This window comes from Lissotriton vulgaris, chromosome 11 (genome assembly GCF_964263255.1).
Source record: "Lissotriton vulgaris chromosome 11, aLisVul1.2, whole genome shotgun sequence".
NCBI lineage: Eukaryota > Metazoa > Chordata > Amphibia > Caudata > Salamandridae > Lissotriton > Lissotriton vulgaris.
In genome coordinates, this window is record NC_141699.1 from 1,090,568,748 (window position 1) to 1,090,590,476 (window position 21,729).

The 21,729-nt window shown below is 44.7% G+C and overlaps 1 protein-coding gene across 1 annotated transcript in view; it reads right to left on the reverse strand.

Annotated features, from left to right (window-relative positions):
* The window catches only part of LOC147684201 (uncharacterized), a 522,357-nt gene that overhangs the window by 429,535 nt on the left and 71,093 nt on the right, over positions 1 to 21,729 (reverse strand). Inside the window, exon 14 of the mRNA XM_086942611.1 lies at positions 2,703 to 2,906. Coding sequence (XP_086798737.1) covers positions 2,703 to 2,906 — 204 coding nt within the window. The remainder of the gene's footprint in view (positions 1 to 2,702; positions 2,907 to 21,729) is intronic.

Consider the following 21,729-nt stretch of genomic DNA (forward strand, 5'->3'; position numbering starts at 1 on the left):
CGTCGTTGATGGGATAGTTGTCGGCATGTGGTAGAAATCTGAGCAATGGTGCTCTCTAGGTGGAGTAGGAGAGCTTAAGCTTCCACCTCATTGGCTGGAGTTTGGGTTTTTTCAAATGAGGTTGATGTTTATTGAAACATACTATGGTCACAAGATATTAATTTTCAAGGAAGTACCAATAAACAATGTTTAGAGAGTTGTTGATATTTGAAAATCACAAGCTTCTGTGGCCTCTTTGTTCCAGAAAAACTCAGTATTTGTGACAACCTAGTGACCACAAACAGTACATTTTGGGTACTGATTCACCCACTGTATTGTAATTTATAAAGTAGTGCTACAGTAGTACTACTTGGTAACTACAAAATACAATTTCCAACATTACATGCAGAGATCTTCTCATCTGCCTCCTCTATCTTTCCTGTGCTGTGAAATCAGTACACATAGATATATTTTTGTAGTTAATGTAGGATGGCAAAGGAGTGACTGGATAATGGGGAATACTTACTCCTACATGAGAGATGTTTTGAGAGGTAAGGGATATACAAATATAAACTACCCACAGATGGTCCAAGCACATAGAGATGGAGGTCCTGAGGCACCAACAAATCTCGGGGGCACTTCGGGTGGAGCACAAAACATCCAGGTCCAAACCAATAAAGCCCGTCTTGGCAGTGTATGAGGCCAAGGCTCTTGGGTCTGCTCTATACGGGGCTGAGCTGTGGGGTTTTGGGAAACTTTTCCCCTTGCAGTCCTCCGAGAACAGGTTTTTTAGGGGAATTACAGGACTCACGCAGAGCACCCCACTAATTCCCCTGGGTCTTGACCTGGGGAGGAGAGCAGTTAGTGATCTAGTTAGGTTGCGCCCGATTCTTTATTGGAGACGGCTCTGGACTACCCCGGAGATCCTGCATTATGCAGAGGGGTTTTTAGCCATAATAAATGCTGATACCTTTCACAGGATAGAATGGCTGAAAAATCTCAGGTCTTCCTTATGTGATCTTGGTCTCTCAAATTTATGGGATAATCCAACCGGGGAGCTCTTTCCGAGCAAAAAAGTGATTAAAGATCTGTACTGGAATTATGTAGCTGCTAGGGTTTGGAGTAAAACTAAATCTGATTCCATGACGGGGCGCTTTGTGGAAGCTAAACTGTATCCAGTTTTGGAACCTTACTGGGATAGTATAACCAACCCTGGGGACAGAAAGCTTTTCTTCCAGTTAAGATCAGGTGCCCTTCCTCTGAGATCACTGACAGGTAGGTGGAGGAGCTCCTCCACCCTATATTGCCCAGCCTGTGGAGCACCAAATGAAAGTATAGGCCATTTTTTATTCTCCTGTAAAGCCTATGCTATCCCGAGGAAAGTTTGGCTAGTGGAGCGGTGTAGCTCACTGGTTAGAGGCGGCAGACCCGGAAGCAGAGAACGGCCCGGGACCAGGGTTCAATTCCCGACGAGGCAGGGTCGTGGACCTGGGTCAGCGGACTCGATAATTCTCGCTTCGGTGCCTACTCTAACCAGGGATCACACTCGGCAACTCTGGGCATTAGCTTGCCTCATCTCTACAACGGCCCCCCACATTCGCCGGGGATGCCTGGTTTCACCTTGGAGATACCCAGTAGGGACCATCTCACAGGGATAGCCAGGACGGGTTCCCCAGCGGTCTACAGCGCCACGACGCCTTAGGGCAGCAGTGCGCTTTACAAGACACATACATTACATTAGTCCCTGTCTGTAAAAATCTAGGAACATCTAGGGGTGTAGAGGCCTTACGAATTATCTGTACCTCCACTTACATACCCAGTAGGGACCATCTCACAGGGATAGCCAGGACGGGTTCCCCAGCGGTCTACAGCGCCACGACGCCTTAGGGCAGCAGTGCGCTTTACAAGACACATACATTACATTAGTCCCTGTCTGTAAAAATCTAGGAACATCTAGGGGTGTAGAGGCCTTACGAATTATCTGTACCTCCACTTACATGCCTGTAGTTTTAGCTACGGCTAAGTATTTGGGTTGGGCATGGTCTATTAGAAGGAGGGCTGCTCCCAAGAGTACACTGAATGGAGCATCTCCACTGGCTCCCGTGTAAATATGTATCTAGTTTTATATCTATTCGTTTTGAACTAATTGTGTATGTTTGTTTAATCTTTTTTAAACTATTGTATTTAGCGAGGAAATAATGTTTAATGATGTTTTTTAAATGTATGTTTGTGCTTTTATGAGATAAATCCTCGAATAAAGCTATTAAACTGTAATAAACTACCCACCCACACAAAAGGAAGCACATTGCTATTCACAAATTGCACTTCTAACTGCACTGCAGTCAAAAAAAGTACTGCAGCACAACCTTGGGCTAAGTCCAGCACCACACATGGCCACTCAGAGAGAGGTGCTGCAACACACTTGCATAGAAAATAATGGAGGCAGGGACTTAAAACACTCCCTTACATGGCACTTTATTATTTGTTTCACTGCTCACTGGGCATTTAGGAAGAATGTGGATGAATAAATACACAAAAAAGAGATAACAACAAGATTGAGCCTAAGTCTAAGGCCACAAATATGATGGATACCATGACCACCTTATTACAGGTGCATTATATCCTCTGGCACTTGTAGTAAGGTAGATGGGATATCCAATCTGCCAAATGTAAATCCAGCACTAACAGTTGGCTGAAAACCAAAATAAATTAACAATAAATACCTTGGTAATCAGTCCGTATCTCGTTGAATTTTGTAGCGTACCATCCACTGTACCAGGCCCACTGCCAGGGCCCATACATCCAGGGTGTAGGGAGGTATCGTTCCTTAATGCCAAACAGAATGGGGCCATTGAAACTGTTATAATAGCATCTGCTCCCTGCTCCATACCACCCGGGAGACATGCTCTGCACAGTGTAATAGTATCCTACAACAGAGTGAGATAAATTATTAAGCAGGTTGTCCTAAAATGAACATTACTGAGTTTCTTTCTCTGAACTCCCCTACAATATATCTTTTTATTTATCCGATTGGAATTCAGTTCATGGCCCTAAAACACATGCCCTACTCATGCTGAAGGCTTGCAGATCTCATCCACAAATACATTGAGCTATAGCTCGGATCTTTCTCAAAGTTTCTATTCCTTAATTCTTCAGTAATCCATGAATTAACACATTGTTTGCTGACCTATTGATTTACAGTGACGTGTATACGGTTCCATGTGGAATAGAGAGCTTGAGAGCACTTCAAGGGCTTTGGGTACATCAAAGAAGGAAATGTTACTTCTTTGTAATCCTATTTTCGTATTACAGGAATCTTAGCTGATGTCAAAAATATAAAATATTTCCAACTTCATATGCGAGCTTCCAAGTACACTTGATTTCAAAACTTATCATGTGCAGTTATAGCAAGGGAAAATTGTACTTTCTGAAAGTTATGTAGGACCTCCAGATCCTTTACAGGCCAGGCTTTTCCCAAATTATTTCTCTAATTTTCAAGAATTCAAAAGGTACAGTCAATAAAAAACATAAACATCAGGTAAAACATACAAAACTGAGCATATACATAGGAAAAATCGAAAATTATATTTCCAGTCATATACAGTCATGCCAGCGCATGCAAGATGGCACATGTGGTGCAACCATGCAATTATTTGTTATTTTTGTTGGCTAGAGAGCTTTTACTCCTATCTGGCGTCCCATGGCAAACTGCATTAAAGCAAAAGGAGCTCATGCCTATGCAATGTAGATTATGCAAAGAAAGCAGTTTAGCCGATGCTGATGTTACCAGGACTTGGAAGATAAAGCATGAAGTACAATCGTGCAACATTTTTTCTCATTTGGACAACAGCTGTTAATACAATATTTGCTGGGCCTACTGTAGACAAATTTAGCATAAAGTACAAAAGTGCTTACATTGATGTGTAAAATTCGAAAAGGGACTATGCAATGTGCCAATTTTCGCAGAAGGTTCTAAAGTTTGGCCAACAGAACAGATTGGGTGATGTCAAACTGGTACTCAACCGGACCTGATAGGAAGCAACATGGATTCATGGTCCCTAGATACACAGATACCAGGGTTCTTGCCAGGGGCCGACTACCCCATTCATCTTATCTCACCTGTGTCCATGCATCTACCTTGGCAAGGGATTTAAAATGTCCAGGAACAAAACCTTTCTAATCTTCAGCATTGTGTTTGATGGGTCCAGTGACACCATCTGTGCTGATATATAGGACCTGATCCCTAGGTTATTAAATTCGTTTTTCATAAAACCTCTTCACTGTATGGCCAGCGTAGAGCAGATACATATAATGTGCTGCGGATTTGTCTGCCTGATGAGATAGAAAACATTTCTTATCTCGTCTTTGGCCATCTTCCCTCCACTTTGGAGGAAAGTCTAATGTTGGAATATGACCGACTACTAATGCCAATAGGCTCTGGTTTATCTTAAGGGTGGTACCACTCTTCCTTGACCTGGGTTGTCACACCATTGAAGATGCAGCACGCTATAGACCCCTGGCATTCTGAAGGCGTCTCTGGATAACTCTGGAATTCTCCTTGTATGCCAAGGCTTTACTGGAAGTGAGGAGTATGAATCGATCATATATGATCCCATGGCTGAATAGAATCAGGACCCTTCTGGCTGAAATGGGGATGAGCAATCTATCGGACCATCCGGAGGAAGCGGAATTCCCATCGAAAAAGACCTATAGATCAGGATATTGGGAAATGGTCAAAACCAAGAGATACTCTTCCTACATAAGGCAGTCATTGTCAAGGAACTTCCTCGAAATCAAGGATGAGGTTGCAATGTAAGACTATTGGGATCCTTTTACTAAGCCATGTGATCGAAAGCTCTACCACCAGTTCAGAAAAGGCACGCTGCCTTTAAGATGCTTCACACGTAAATGGAATCTACCCAGGTGTGACAAGTGTATATTTTGTCAGGACCACATTGAGAGCATAGATCATTTTCTGTTTGTCTGTCCTGCGTATCACCTGCCTAGGTCAAAATGACTTAAGCCACTATGCAAGTCTATGAACATTAGATCGCCATTGGTTGCGAGCAGAATTTTAAAATCAGACACCACTGCCCTTATAGTGATTGGTGTGACTAAGTTTCTGAGTTGGGCATGGGCAATTCGTAGTAATAAGGGGGGGGGGCAAACTAGTATAAAAAGCTCAGTTGGGCTTCGGCCTATATGTGCCTGAGCTTTGACCCGCCCTGTTACTGAAGACAACGTTATTAAACTATTTAAATTATTCATATCACATTTTAAGATGTTGTTTTATTATGTATATACATTTATTTAATAATACATGGTGATACTTGGTGTAAGAATTTTGTCCAATATTTCCCAATCAATTCATTATGTATTTTTATGTTAATTTTAAATTTGGATGTACCTGTCTTTTATGATGAATAATTGAATAAAGACTTTTTGAACTGAACTTAAGGGTGGTAGGGGGATTCCAGAAGTAGTGACTCTCTTTGTACAACGTATGATTTAAGCACCTGCAACCCGTGCAACAGCTTGAACACCTTTTCTCTATCATTCGTCAAACCCTGCACTTTAATGGATTTATTTACTGCTCTTCTCAAGGCTTGACCAGGTATACTGGTGTTCCATAGGTCGCCCAACTCAAGCATCTCAATGCTTTTTTCAAGATACTTTTTGTATTCACCATTCCCCCTATGTAGATTGATTTTGGACCGAACTAGGTTAGCCAGTGTGCTCTCGGCAGCTGACTGCAGTTTATAGCAGCACTTGATAAACGCCCCAGGCCTGGCGAGGATCTGCTTTGTTAATAAAAACTTCACCCTAACTTGGACAAGCGATGCCAATCTGGGTTGCCAGGAAATATGTTTATAGGATCAGATCATGATTTTGTCAAAGAAGCTGGCCTCAGCGCCTTTTATTGTTTCTGATCCATAGGAAAGGGTTGGTAAGAGTTTACCTAAACCACTACAAGGAGAGTCTGGGGAGGAAAAGGCAAACCTACTGTCCCCAATAGCAATATATCAAAACACAAAATATGTAGGTAGCCTATACAAATGTGGTGAGGAAACCATGGTGGGGTATAGAAGTCTTACTGTTGCAAGTCATGTGTAACCAAAGGGGAGGTCTCTGGAAGGCCATCCTTAATGGAAGATGATGCCTCACACACAATGTTGTGTCATGCTTCATCTTAGGCATCCTCTCCCCAACCTGGTAAAATGGTACCACCAGGGCGGACTCCACTTCCGTAAACACTTGGCGAAAGGAGGGAGGTCTTACATAAAACTTTACAGGACAAAGGCGGGATCCAGTTAAATTAAAAATACCTTCAGGTTCCTCGGTTATCACCTTTATTAGTGAGGACCTGAGGTATGTTAAAAGCACATCTGTTGATGGATCCTATAGAGAATCATTTTTCTGATCCATCTTGTGGTAAACCAACATGTTTCTGCCCTCACAAAGAGGCTAAACGGTTTGGGGCATTTGTCAGGGTTATAGGATCCCTAAAGACAACTACTCAAATCTCCCCTAAATCCCTATTTGCTAGGGGGGGGGAATACACCTAAGGTGTGCCCAAGTGAATCCTACCTGGAGAACTTATTAAAGGCAAAGCATCATGAACCTGTAAAGGGGGAAGCGTGATACACATAAATAGGTAAAAGAAAGTGTCAGGTGTGTTACATACACTTCTTTAAATAGATACACACCATAGTGAAGAATATGACTATAGGGTCAGACAACTTTGCATGCTGATAAACTACACCCAACACATGCAGGAGCTGAAAAAATATCTCATGAGTGTGAGCGGGTACAGTCCCACATTGACCATACTGATCAGGGTGTGGTTAACCAAACCTAGTGTTACCTAAGGTAGGAAATTACCACACCTATGTCCTGTCTCTGTTAAGTTACCAAACCGTTTTTATTGAGTACAGGAACCTATAGCTCACACAGTGAAAATTTTCCACTGTAAGAAACGGGACCAACGTACAATACATGCCTTTTCCTTACCCTAGTCCTTAGGGTGTGCCAGTAGATTATTGAGCCTTTCCAGCTTTCAGGGATGACTCCTTTTGCCTGGATATGATTAAACATTGTTGCCAGAAAGATTGGCCATCTTGAAGTTGAGTATTACAAAAGCTCTTGTGGTAACCCATTTGGGACAGGGGCGCAGTGGGCCCGTGATTTTCTGATAATCTTTGTTATCGCTGCTGGTGTATATGCTGAATATTTCATCGACCCAGTGGCCCCATTGTCAATTTGAGATGGATCGGAACTGTTTGCATCATAGGTGCTTCCTTTAAAGGAGATTTCAAGTAATCGACCCAGTCACATTCACTTATGTTTGCATTGTGGGCTGCTCCAGAACGTTTTTCTATGGTGTTGACAAATTTCTGGAATTTTTTCAAGCCATTTGACTTTGAGGCATGTGAAAGTTGGGCCCACAGCATTTCCTGCTTAGATTTTTTAAAGGCCCATGCCTCCTTTTTTATTTAATAGACTTCTCTCCTTACGCTGACTTTTTAGTAGGTTCTTATATTCAGGGATTTGATGAGGTTTCCTGAGAAGCCTGCTACAATAGATCTTTTCAGATGGATGGATTGTGGCGTAACTATATTTTTATCGCATCTAAGGTGGTCTCCCTTATTCCCTCTACTTACTCTGCTGATGGGATGCTTATTGGCCAATTCCCTAGCGAATGCTTCACATACTGATGTCTGATTAGAGGCCTCAGCAGCCCTATCCCAGAGGCTGACCACAGCTTCTTCTGCAAGATCCTTGACTGAGGTTGAAATCCACTTCAGGCATTTCAGGTTTTCGGTGTTGGTCTCTCCCTGTAGAGCAGTTACAACTTTGTGTTTAAGTAGGGATGTTTCCACCGTAATTACCTGCGGGTAATGGTCACTCTCCTTACGGTGGGATATTCTGTAGTCCTGCACTTACTTGTATAGTGGGAAGCCTGCCAGCACATAATCTAGATAAGAGACTGACTTGTCTGATGCTCTGGTCCATAGCGGGGGGATGTTATCTGGCTTTCCACTGTACAGAACAAGTAGGCCAATAAACTCACATACCGTGACTAGTTCTTCTCCTAACTTCTCCTTTTGATCGTGAGGAGGTATGTTTTGTACTGAGAAGCGCCCCACTACTTCTGCATGCTCCCCACATTGATGATGAAACAGATTGAGAATTAGGGGCCATATGTATCAAGAAGTCATTTTGCAATGATCAAATAGCGATTTTTTGCAATTCGCTATTTGAGAATCGCAAAATGCTATGTATGTAGGATTTGCAATAAATTTTGCGAATCCTACATATTCCTTAATTGCGAATCTCAAATTGCGATTTGCAATTAAGGAATACCTCACCATTCATTTCTATAGGCCTAGAGGCCCATAGTAATGAATGGGAAGACATTCTCAATTTGCGATTAGCAATTAGCGAATCGCAAATTGAGAATGCAATTTCAAGGGTGCGCGGGTGTCAATAGGACACCCTGTTGCACCCCTGAAATAAGCATGGGTGCACATGTGGCAAACATACATACCCTAAGAGCATGTATGTGCGTCACATGGCACTTTGAAAAATGCAAACAAAGGCAGTTTTCAAAGAAATCGCAAATTACCACCAACTTGAAGTTGGTGGTAATTTGCGATTCCTTAAGGCGAAATTTCACTTTTTTGTGCTTCTTACATTGCATTTAAGGAATCGCAAAATTTGCAAATGTGTGGGTGTACTTGTACTTGTACTTGTACAAGTGCTTAAATGCAATCGCAAAATAAGGAATCGCAAATTTTGGGATTCCTTATTTTGAACGCAAATTTGCTTGATACATACAATTTAGCAAAAATGCGTTCGCAAACGCCGAAATTCTGTGAATTTCGGCGTTTGCGAATGCATTTGTGCTTGATACATATGGCCCAAAGTCTCTTGAGACTAGCCAGTACGATGGATGGTATGTGTTTTTCAAATGAAGCATATATGCGGCAAGCCTTTCTGTTTTACAGTTTTCCTCTTGGGATTTACATAAACATTTACAAGGACAAAGGATTTGTCTAGGTGCTTGGCGCAGTCATCCATTTGCAAGGCCAGGAGACTTCAATCGTCCATGTGGAGTTCTATAACCTAAGCTGACAGATTGGTGTTAATATAGATTGCGGGCACCTTTTGCTCTTACAAATATGCTGCTTTTCTCAGCCTGTTTTCAGCATTCTTCGTATCCGATTGGTGGAATAATTGCTTGGGCACAAGTCTCCTGGAGCAAATTGATGTCAAAACTCCTAATATTATACAACGGCCGGATTCTCGATCTTTGTCTGCAGTCCTCCTATATTCCAGGTTAGGTCATCCTGGTCAGCACTGACCAGCAGCTCCACTATTCAGCCTTTGGAATTCACAGCCTGAGACAGGCATGAAGGCAGCCAGCATCAGTTGTTTTGAGGTTTGTGATTTGTTATACATCTTCACTGCTTAGAAAGCCCATCTTCTCTGGTTACTTCAATTCGGACATTGGGTTGTCCCAGTCGCCTTTGGTGGTGTAGCCGATAATGGGATGTCCCCTGGTTGCCCCTCTTAGTACAGACGCAATTGTGTCTGCCTTCTTGTCAAGGTACTGCTCACCTAATAGCCAGTGAGGATATCTCTGTCCAACTGATATGCTATTACTTTAATGCCCTAAGATTCCGGCAGCTTCTTCCTCTTTGGAACCTGGGCGCGAAGGTCTGAAATGGCGAATCTGACAAGCCTGGGATCCGAGTGATGTCGCCCTCTTGCCGGTAGGAACTTGATGGCAAGGATATCTTTTGGTACAACATGATCTAGGCTTGGTAGCACCTTTATTAGCTTACAAATGCTTGAACGATTTAGTACATTCTGTGAGCCCCTAGATTTGAATTCTGGGATCCATAACAGCCGTTGTCCAAAATCACTTGGATGGCCAATGGGTGTAATACACAATTTGATTTGCTTCTTCCTTGAGGTGTGTAACTTGACTGTCCTCCGTCTGCGCATCAATATCTTGCCGAGATCCCCCAGTTGCCAGTGCTGATCCACATATACAGATGAACAATTTACTTACCTTCGGTAATGCTTTTTCTGGTGGATACAGTATCTGCCTGTGGATTCCTCACCTTGTGAATATGCCCCTGTGTCAGCAACGTTCTGAAAATTCTTTTGTAGCACGCCGGCGTGGACGACGTCATAGGAGCACGGCATCGCGCGTGACTCCGACTGAGGTCCCTGACTCCTTATTAGGCCTACGTCGGTGTGATGACATCGTTCCGCCCTTTTTTCCGGGCCTTCGAGGCACCCGAACGGACCAATGACAGTAGATATATACATATACAATGTTCACAGTACATAATATCCAAAATGCCACACATAGTCTGTAGCCAATGCATGAAAAACACAATATATATACACACATATATATATATATATATATATATATATATATATATATATATATATATACAAATAAAAACATTAAAATAATGTCATAAACACAGGTATAGAAGAGTGGACAAAGGGGAGGCGGGTGGGCATGTGAGGAATCCACAGCCAGATACTGTATCCACCAGAAAAAGCGTTACCGAAGGTAAGTAACTTGTTCTTCTGATGGATACATCTGACAGTGGATTTCTCACCTTGTGAATAGATTCCCACAGCAGTCCCCACTCCCGGAGGAGGGTGTCCACTCTCCTATACCAGAAAATCCTGGAGGACAGAACGCGCAAAGTGGCCAGCCCTCGTCACCTCGGTATCCAAGCAGTAATGCTTCGCGAAAGTGTGGAGGGAGGCCCAAGTTGCCGCTCTACAAATTTCCTCAACAGGAAGACCCCTAGACAAAGCAGATGTAGAAGACTTTGCTCTAGTAGAATGGGCTCTTATACCCTCTGGAGGTTCCTTACCAGCCAGGGCGTAGCAGATCTTGATGCATAGTATTATCCATCTCGAAAGTGTGCTCTTGTGCTCAGCTCTTCCTTTTCTGCAGCCAGCAAATCCAAACTCGATAGTCCTTTGTCCTATCAAGATAAAAGCTCACCGCCCTCTTAGGGTCCAAACGGTGAAGCTGCTCCTCCCCCTTGGAAGGGTGAGGGGGAGGATAGAAGGTAGAAACGGTAATAGACGGTCCTGTCATGTGCTTATCTAGGTTCCTGATCGATACTGTGACCTTATGCCCCTATTCGGCTATAAAGCCCTTTATTCCCTATATTGGCATAACCGTTCAAGTACGATTTTCTGTAAAGTCATCTCTGGCCTCACACGAGCAGAGCCACAGAGCCACATTCCAGCATGACTCTCTGCTACTTCCTTTGCGACCAATTAGTGCAATGACAGAGCAGCAGTCACTATCTGATATTCCTAGATAACACTCCGAGTTCTTCAACAAGATAAAAACTTAGCAAACCTGGAAATCCCCGCTTGCTATGTTTTGATTAGTAATAGAACTCTAATGATCAACTGATAGCTGCCACTTCCTAGTGACATCTTTAATTGACGTCTTATGTCCAGCAAACTTGCGTCAAACCCGGCACCTGTCAGGTATAAATATTACCAACGTTGCCTTAAGCAATGCGAAGCTGTGAGCTGTGAGAGCGAAGCTAACTGCTGTTGAGCACTCTGTCGCTGCAGCCTGCTATCCTGTGGTGGTGAAGCTGCTGATTACCATTATCGCCGCTACAGCGCGACCTATGGTGCAGTACGCTTGAGGAGCCGTGCAGCCGTCCTCTGCGAAGACATCCAGCCCAGCTGCCCGCGGACGCTGTCACCCCTCCTTCCTCCAGACGCGCTGAGAGAAGCCGCTGCCTTTCTCGTGCAGAGAAATCCAGTCCCGGCGCTTCCAGTTTACCCTCGCAGGTAACTGGGATATCGAGAGAGACCCCTGAAGGAGATACCAATCCTCCATCATTCTATTCAGAGGTATGGTGTTGACTAAACCCTTAGAAGAGAATTCTTGAAACAAACCTTGGCAAAACCAACTTAACTTAAGCTACTTACTTACTCCCCCTTCTCACGTGTTAGGCCTAGGTCAGGCACACTGGGGTAGGCTTAGTTAGAAGCACCAGTTGAGTATGTTAGCCTAATGTATATATGACTGTATAAATGTTTTATTACTTTTAAACCATTGTATGGCTAAGAAACCATATCAATGCTTTTACAGTTCTATTTCACTATTCTTATCTTACTGTACGTACTTTTTATAATAACAGTTATTGCAATTGTGGCAATACATTTCTCTTGTACGAGAAGAAAGACTGTTCAATAAATGTTAACCTTTATTGATACACGCCCGTCTCTCTATTCTCTACATACTGTGAAAGTAAACTGCACTAGACTGACTGAGTGAAATCTATGTCTATTGTTTCACACGACCCTAGAGATCGACTCTTGATCTGAGGAGCAAAGTTGTCATGTTGCACGGTTGTTGGAAAGCTGAATCCCTTCTTGTCTGTGCCAAGGAAGCTGATCACTTCCTATGCAGAGAAGAAAGTTTCCAGTGACCTCTGAGCTAGTTGGTAACACAACCCAATTAAGTTTAGCATAGTCAGTGGAGGCCTGGAATATAGCCAGTTCCACGTCGATACTACTGTTTATGTTATTCCAATGCGCAGGGCCTAGTGGGAAACTAGGAACTACACTACATGGCGCCCTAACGTTTGGTAAGGCGATAAACTAACGTAAGACTTGTAGAGTAACTCAGTCGTGCATATTTCACACCCCTTTCTCCCGTAAATACTCCAATAGACGTCTGGAGTGGGTGAAAGGTTAAAATCCGCCCGACCTTAGTAGGAAGAGATTCCTATGTAAAGCTCTGGTTTATTCAACGTTGAAGGATACAGTGTTCCAAAATATTGTGCATCTAATCTTTGTCTCCTTGGAGACCTACTCTGCAAAAACTGCATTTATACAATGTCAGTAGAAAACAACGGCACCACTGGGGCCGCAGTAGATGCGACTCAGCAAGGTCCCGAATACACAGACCCGGATGCTATTATCATCCCGGTCCACTTAAGAAGATCTATAACTTTAAAACTTATAGAAAACGGACTGACACCTCAAGGTGGTACAGTAATTTTCGTGATAGAGGCTCACGAGTATCGGCAGACAGAGGTATTCTATTCATGGATAAACTTTCCAGCGGTAAACGCTATAACACAAGAGTTTCACTATTACAAAATAGAGGAACCTCCGGATGAGTACGCCCCTTTCGAGGAGGTTGAAATTCCACTTAAATTTCAAGAGCACCTGCTCTGGTTTAATGGCGCCCTAAAACACAATGATCACATAACCAGGCTCGGTCCACTAGGTAGACCAGGAGCCACGTGGCCGGTTCTAGCCAGCTACACACCACATCCTGACATTACAAAAATGTCTAGAGAAGAGCTGTTAGCACAGCTAAACACATTAATAAAAATACATAGGCAATTAGTCCAATATGTAATACGGACTGCAACAGTCCAGCCAGCTGTTAATACACCACAGCTGACCCCTCATCAGGGGAACACAAATAAAATTACACCACAGAACATACAGTCATGTCTTGGTAAAACACCCGTAAAACGGGAACAAATTCCTTTCTGGTTAGCCCAGAAAATCACTCAAATAGAGGCAGTATTTCCTGATACTACCCCTATTGAGAAACACAGAATCTTGACCATCTGCCTTCCTATGGGAATCGCACCACACGTGGAGGACTGCGACACTTGGGGTACAGTCTTTGCTTCCATTTACACAAAAACACACGGTGTTCCGTCTATGGCGGTAATACCAGACGTGCTAAAACAGATTCAAAATGAATTCGGTCCAGAACCAGCTTTAAATCTAGGTATGAAATTACTGAAAGACTTCAAGCAGGTCACGGCTATATTATTAGCCAACGTAAAGGGAGAAGCAGCATCTGTGGCGATTCGCCAGAAGTTGAGGGAAACAGATATAAAAGATCCTGTTGAGCTTGCAAAAATCATAGAAAAATGCTATGAAGAATTAGGTAGAGACAGCTTGGGTGGGAAACCAGTCAAGCCCCAACTGCTCGAAAATCCAGAAAAATTATTTATTAAAAATAATTCAAACACTCCTAAAAAGAGCTGGGATGGAAATAAACAATCCACTCCCAAGGAAAAAGTTTTCCAGTCCAGAGGAAGGTCTCCTCGACGGAGGGAAAGAACTCCGACTCGAGAACGCCAGTCTCCCCAACGGGAGCCCGCTGAGAAAAGATATAACCTTAGAAATAGGGATAATATAAAAAGACCTGATAGATATCAAAGTATTGATACACGTCCCTCTCGATCTTTTCCACAGAATTTGGAAAGAAGAGGACGGTCAGACCCAGGAGAGCACACCAAGTCCAAAGACAAGGAACCTGCTCAAAATAAGAAATCTCAATTTCCTAAAAAGAAGGTAGCCAGTATTAGAGTAATCAACCATGCCGAGAATACTGAGGACACAGTTGAAAAACGGGGAGTGGGCATTGACAATGTTGGACAGTGCAGCAGAAATCAGTATAGCGCGCAAGATCTTGATGAGTCATCTGGAGACAGTGGACACGAATGAATACATTCAGGTTGAAACTGCCGACGCCAGGCTTAGCGAGCCCCATAAAATATACGAAATAACATTGCGTATAGAGGGTGATAAGACTAGGAAAATTAAGGGTCTATTTTGGGATAAGCTCTCAAAAGGCTATGATATTCTGTTAGCTGAAAAAGATTGGCCCCCAGAGTTTGTCAGGGAGTGCCCTCGTGGCGAAGAAGTGATTATGCCTGCCTTCTCGAATCACATACCGATTCACAAAAAATACACATATGCAAGGAAATGGGCTGTAGCCCAGGCACCTGCATTGTATAAAAATCATGTAGGATGGGATGAGGATTCAACGCCTCACAAAATCCAACTAAAAAGTGAACCAACTGCCCAACGGCAGTATCCCATAAAGCAAGAAGCTAAAAAACAGGTCAGGGAGATCTTAGATCAACTTGAGTACCAGGGGGTGATTGAAACATGCACCTCTCAAATGAACAATCCTTTGTTTCCTGTCTCCAAGCCAGACAATTCATATCGTCTAGTTTTGGACTACAGACATCTTAATACATGTTGCAAAACTTTTGCAGTACAAAACTCGCATAGTGCAGCCCTAATGAATAATATAGTTAGGAAAAAATACAAAACGACATTAGACATTTCTAATGGTTTCTTTTGTCAAAACATACCCTATTCGGCTATAAAGCCCTTTATTCCCTATATTGGCATAACCGTTCAAGTACGATTTTCTGTAAAGTCATCTCTGGCCTCACACGAGCAGAGCCACAGAGCCACATTCCAGCATGACTCTCTGCTACTTCCTTTGCGACCAATTAGTGCAATGACAGAGCAGCAGTCACTATCTGATATTCCTAGATAACACTCCGAGTTCTTCAACAAGATAAAAACTTAGCAAACCTGGAAATCCCCGCTTGCTATGTTTTGATTAGTAATAGAACTCTAATGAGCAACTGATAGCTGCCACTTCCTAGTGACATCTTTAATTGACGTCTTATGTCCAGCAAACTTGCGTCAAACCCGGCACCTGTCAGGTATAAATATTACCAACGTTGCCTTAAGCAATGCGAAGCTGTGAGCTGTGAGAGCGAAGCTAACTGCTGTTGAGCACTCTGTCGCTGCAGCCTGCTATCCTATGGTGGTGAAGCTGCTGATTACCATTATCGCCGCTACAGCGCGACCTATGGTGCAGTACGCTTGAGGAGCCGTGCAGCCGTCCTCTGCGAAGACATCCAGCCCAGCTGCCCGCGGACGCTGTCACCCCTCCTTCCTCCAGACGCGCTGAGAGAAGCCGCTGCCTTTCTCGTGCAGAGAAATCCAGTCCCGGCGCTTCCAGTTTACCCTCGCAGGTAACTGGGATATCGAGAGAGACCCCTGAAGGAGATACCAATCCTCCATCATTCTATTCAGAGGTATGGTGTTGACTAAACCCTTAGAAGAGAATTCTTGAAACAAACCTTGGCAAAACCAACTTAACTTAAGCTACTTACTTACTCCCCCTTCTCACGTGTTAGGCCTAGGTCAGGCACACTGGGGTAGGCTTAGTTAGAAGCACCAGTTGAGTATGTTAGCCTAATGTATATATGACTGTATAAATGTTTTATTACTTTTAAACCATTGTATGGCTAAGAAACCATATCAATGCTTTTACAGTTCTATTTCACTATTCTTATCTTACTGTACGTACTTTTTATAATAACAGTTATTGCAATTGTGGCAATACATTTCTCTTGTACGAGAAGAAAGACTGTTCAATAAATGTTAACCTTTATTGATACACGCCCGTCTCTCTATTCTCTACATACTGTGAAAGTAAACTGCACTAGACTGACTGAGTGAAATCTATGTCTATTGTTTCACACGACCCTAGAGATCGACTCTTGATCTGAGGAGCAAAGTTGTCATGTTGCACGGTTGTTGGAAAGCTGAATCCCTTCTTGTCTGTGCCAAGGAAGCTGATCACTTCCTATGCAGAGAAGAAAGTTTCCAGTGACCTCTGAGCTAGTTGGTAACACAACCCAATTAAGTTTAGCATAGTCAGTGGAGGCCTGGAATATAGCCAGTTCCACGTCGATACTACTGTTTATGTTATTCCAATGCGCAGGGCCTAGTGGGAAACTAGGAACTACACTACAGTCCTAGATGGAAGGGATTTACCACCTTAGGCAGAAAAGCAGCCCTGGTCCTGAGAACCATTTGTTCAGCATTAATGGTGAAGAATGGGGGCTTTGAACTAAGAGCTTGAAGCTCACTTACCCTCCTTGCCAAGGTAATTGCAACTAGGAAACCATCTTAAAAGACAACAACCACAAGGGACAATTATGTAAAGGTTCGAAAGGGGAACCCATTAGATAAGTAAGCACCAGATTCAAGTCTCATTGAGGCACAATAAAAGGAGTGAGAGGACATTTATTTGTAAGGCCCTTCAGAAATCTCAAAACAATAGGAGATTTACATAAGGACGGCTGATCTGGCAGGCAGAGAAATGCCGACAATGCCAAAAGATAACCTTTAACTGTAGCCACAGCAAACTCTTGCTGCGCTAAAGAAAGAGCAAATAGAAGTATATCTGACAAACAAGCCCTTAAAGGGTCAATGGACTTCTACCCACACCAAGTTACAAATTTAGACCATCTGTATGAATAGATTGACTTGGTAGAATCATGCCTGGCCGATAGAATGACATCCACCACATCATGTGGGAGAGAAAAGGAATTCAGGTTGCCCCGTTCAATCTCCAGGCATGAAGGTGTAAGGTTTGGAGGTGGGGGTGTAGAACCTGCCCCTCCATCTGAGAGAGGAGATCTGCCCTGAGAGGGAGATGGAGCGGCGGGCGGTGGGAGAAGATCTGTGTACCACACCCTTCTTGGCCAATCCAGGGCGATCAATATAACTTGGGCCCGGTCTTGGCCAATCTTCCTCGGAACGCGAGGAATCAAGGGTATGGGAGGAAACGCGTAAAGGAGCTGTGAGACCCAACTCAACTGAAACGAGTCCGCCAGGGCTCCTGCATCGGAAACTGGAGACTGTAGAATGTTGGGCAGTAAGCATTCTCGTGAGTGGCGAACAGGTCCACCTGAGGAGTTCCCCACGTCCGGAAGACGTGATGAACCACCTCTGGATGAAGCCTCCACTCGTGGTTGGCTGAGAACTGCCGACTGAGACGGTCTGCATGCACGTTCAGAACTCCGGCCAGCTGATTTGCCATCAGACAAATCTGATGGTCCTGAACCCAGGACAAGAGATGCAGAGCCTCTCTGCAGAGACACTGCGACCCCACTCCTCCCTGTTTGATGAAATACCACATCACAGTGGTGTTGTCCGTCAGGACTTGAACCGACCTCCCCCGAAGGGAAGGGAGGAAGGCCTTGAGTGCTAGACGTATTGCCCTCAATTCTAGAAGGTTGATGTGAAGCAACCTTTCCTCTGGAGACCAAAGACCCTTGATCTCCAGATCCCCCAGATGAGCACCCCACCCTAGAGTGGATGCATCAGTTATCACTGTGGCAACCGATGGAGGTAGATGGAAAGGCTTTCCTTGAGACAGATTGCCTTCCACACCCCACCAAGATACATCCGCCGCAGCTTCTCTGGAGATCCTCACAGACTCCCTGAGATCTCCGTTGTGTTGATGCCACTGCCTGTGGGGACACCACTGGAGTGCCCTCATGTGCCAGCGTGCATGGTTGACCAACAGAATGCAGGAAGCCATCAGACCGAGCAGGCAAAGGACCTTCAAGACTGGAACGACCGCTCCATTGTGAAACAAAGGAATCATTTCCAGTATGTCACGAATCCGTTGTGGAGGAGGGAATGCCCGACATACAGTTGTATCCAGTACTGCACCAATGAACAGGCTGCGCTGGGAGGGCACCAGGTGAGATTTGGGTACATTTATCGAAAAACCCAACCTGTACAACAACTGAGTTGTGTCTTGCAGATGATGGAGCACTTTCTCTGGAGATTCCGCCTTGATCAGTTAATCATCCAGATAAGGGAATACTGGAATCCCTGATCTTCTGAGATGTGCTGCCACCACAGCCATCACCTTGGTGAAGACTCGAGGCGCAGTAGTGAGACCAAACGGAAGGACCACAAACTGGTAATGCTGTGATCCCACCGTAAAACGGAGATACTTCCTGTGCAACCTCAGGATTGGGATGTGAAAATATGCATCCTGCAAGTCGATCAACACCATCCAGTCTTCTTCCAGTAGCGCTTGGTGAGCATCTTTAACTTCTTCTGCTTCAGGTAAAGGTTCAAGATCCTGAGATCCAGGATTGGACGAAGTCTGCAAATCCTTCTTGGGGGATCAGGAAATACCGGGAGTAGCATCCCTGACCTTCCTGCTCTGGAACCACCTCAATTGCACCTTTTCATAACAGTGACAGGACCTCCTCCTGCAGGAAAAGTAGGTGGTCCTGCGAGAAAAAACCTTGGCAAGGAGGGTAATCTGGTGGAAATTCCCGAAAGGGAAGAGCATACCCATTCTCTACGAAATTGAGAACCCAAAGATCTGATGTAACTGATTCCCAATCCCGTAGAAAATGGGTAAGCCGACCCCCTACAGGACCCGCATGATCCGGAATGGCGGATCTAGGGTTGCTTTGCTGATGAAGGAGGGGGATGGGAAGCGGAGGAGGAAGAGGAGGAGGAGGCTGACGTCCTGGAGGACGAGCTCTTTGTCTACCCCTGTAGGATTTATACAGTGGATTTTGCTGTTGCTGCTGCGTTTGTACTTGACGGTAGGGTCGAAAGGATGCACGCCCAAAACCTCTAAACCTCTTAGTAGCAGAGCCTCTGGACTGCAGCCCCAAAGATCTGGCAGTAGCCCTACTGTCCTTAAATCTTTCTAAAGCTGCATCAGCTTTCTTTCCAAATAAACCAGTACCATCAAATGGCAAATCCAACAAAGCTGCCTGAACGTCTGCAGAAAAGTTAGATGACTTCAGCCAAGTAGCCCTTCTAGAGGCAACAGAAGTTCCCATAATGTGAGCAACTGAATCAGCAGTGTCAAGTCCACTTTGAATCACTTGACGTGCAGCTGCCTGTGTATCAGCCAACACTTCATCAAAATCCTTCCTGCTGTCCTCAGGAATCTTTGGAGCCAACTGCCGTACAGAGTCCATCAGAGCATTTATATATCTCACCATGAGACATGTGGCATTGGTCGATTTTAGAGCCATACTCGCAGAAGAGAAAATCTTCTTCGCAGTCTGATCCTGTTATTTGGACTTTTTATCCCCAGGCACTTGAGGGAAAGCACCAACAGACTTCTTCGAACAGGCTGCCTGTATAACCAGACTTTCAGGCGAAGGATGCGAGATTAGAAACTCAGGATCAACAGGAGCTACCCTATACCTCCTTGCAACACCCTTAGCCACTGCAGGAGCTGTAAGAGGCCTGTTCCAAACCTCCAATATAGGCTCTGTCAAAACCTCATTAAAAGGAAGCAATGGTTCTACAATCGATGATGGGGAATGAAGGACCTTAGTCAATATATTAGCATTGAACTCAGCTGTAGGCAAAGTCAAATTCAAAAGAGCTGCAGCCTTTTTAATAACCACATGGTATGGTACAACGTCCTTTGAAGGAGCATCAGAAACAGAGGACAGCTCCCATTCAGGGGAAAGCTCTAAGCCGCTAGCTTCCCTCAAATCATCAAAATAGTCCTCCTGAAGCTCACCTTCTTCCATCTCAGCCTCGGCCTCTCTATATCTTTGCTCTTCTATAAGATGCTGAGCCTCCCACCTCGATCTTTCCTTCACGAGCCGCGCTGACGGATCCGTGACCGACTCCGACGGAGCCGGAGCCGGTGTCGAGATCGAATCCGGAAGCACAAGCTGCTGCTCACGACGTTGAGACGGAGCCGGCGCCGATGGAATCAGGGTCGACGACTTCGACGGCGCCGAGAAAAGCCAAGGCGAAGCCTGAGCCGGCATAAATGGCATAAAAGAAGCTGGAGCATAGGAGTGAGGAACTCCTAAATTATATGCCAATGGACCCATGGGACCCGAAGGTGAACCAGAGGGGTACAAAGCTCTCGAGTAGACTCCATACATCGCGTTTAAAAACGAAGTAGGGTCTTGACCTGGAGCTGGGAAGGGCAGGTAAGAACCCATAGGATGCCCTCTCGGAGGTTCCGAATTCACCTCCTCTTCCACAGGCAGATTGACTGGAGTCACCGAGCCCTCTTGTAAAGGAGCCTCTTCTTCCTCACGAGCCGGGGACGGCGCCGTAGAGGGAACCAACACTGGAGCCGGAGAATGCACCGGCGACTCCAAGGGAGAAGCCTCACTGTCTGGAAAACCAAGCGAAGGAGACACCTCATCCTTTCTATACCTCCTCTTAGGCGACTTCGGCCTCGACTCAGAGTCCATACCGGAGTGATGACGAGATCCATGCCTTCACTTCTTATGCTTTTTCTTCGCTGACCTCGAAGCATGACCAGAAGACGACTTCAAAGGCGACGCCATGCAAGACCTCGACCTCGACTTCCACTGCGACTTCGACTCGACTTCGACCTCGCCCTGCTCAAACGCAATCTCGAAGTTTTCTTCTCTTTTCTACTTTTCAACTTCGCCACCAGAAGTTTCGCTTCCCTCTCTTGAAGAGCCTTCGGAATCATCTTCTCACACGAAGAACAGCCTATGACATCGTGGTCCGAACTCAGGCACCAGATACAATCTTCATGCGGGTCCGTAATCGACATCATCTTGCCGCACTCCCCACAAGGCTTGAACCCGGTCTTCTTAGTCGACATCTTCTACAAGAAACAAAGAAGCAAGAAGCCAAACAGAGAAAAACAGTAACAAAGTTACCAACAGCTACAGAGGTTCCCCGAAACCGTTCGACGCGGAAAAAAGGGAACTGATGTCATCACGCCGACATAGGCCTAAAAAGGAGTCAGTGACGTCAGTCGGAGTCGCGCGCGATGCCGTGCTCCTATGACGTCGTCCACGCCGGCGTGCTACAAAAGAATTTTCCGAACGTTGCTGACGTAGGGGGATATTCTCAAGGTGAGGAATCCACTGGCAGATGTATCCATCAGAAATCCTCCCTATCTAATGGTTTGTGTTCCACTGGTGGTGCTGGCCTATTTTAAAAATTGTTTATTACTGGAACCAATTCAATCAACTGGGAATTATCTCTTGGGATGGTCTCCACCTCATAATCTGTGCCTTCATGTGTTGGAGCTAGAGAAAGGTTTAA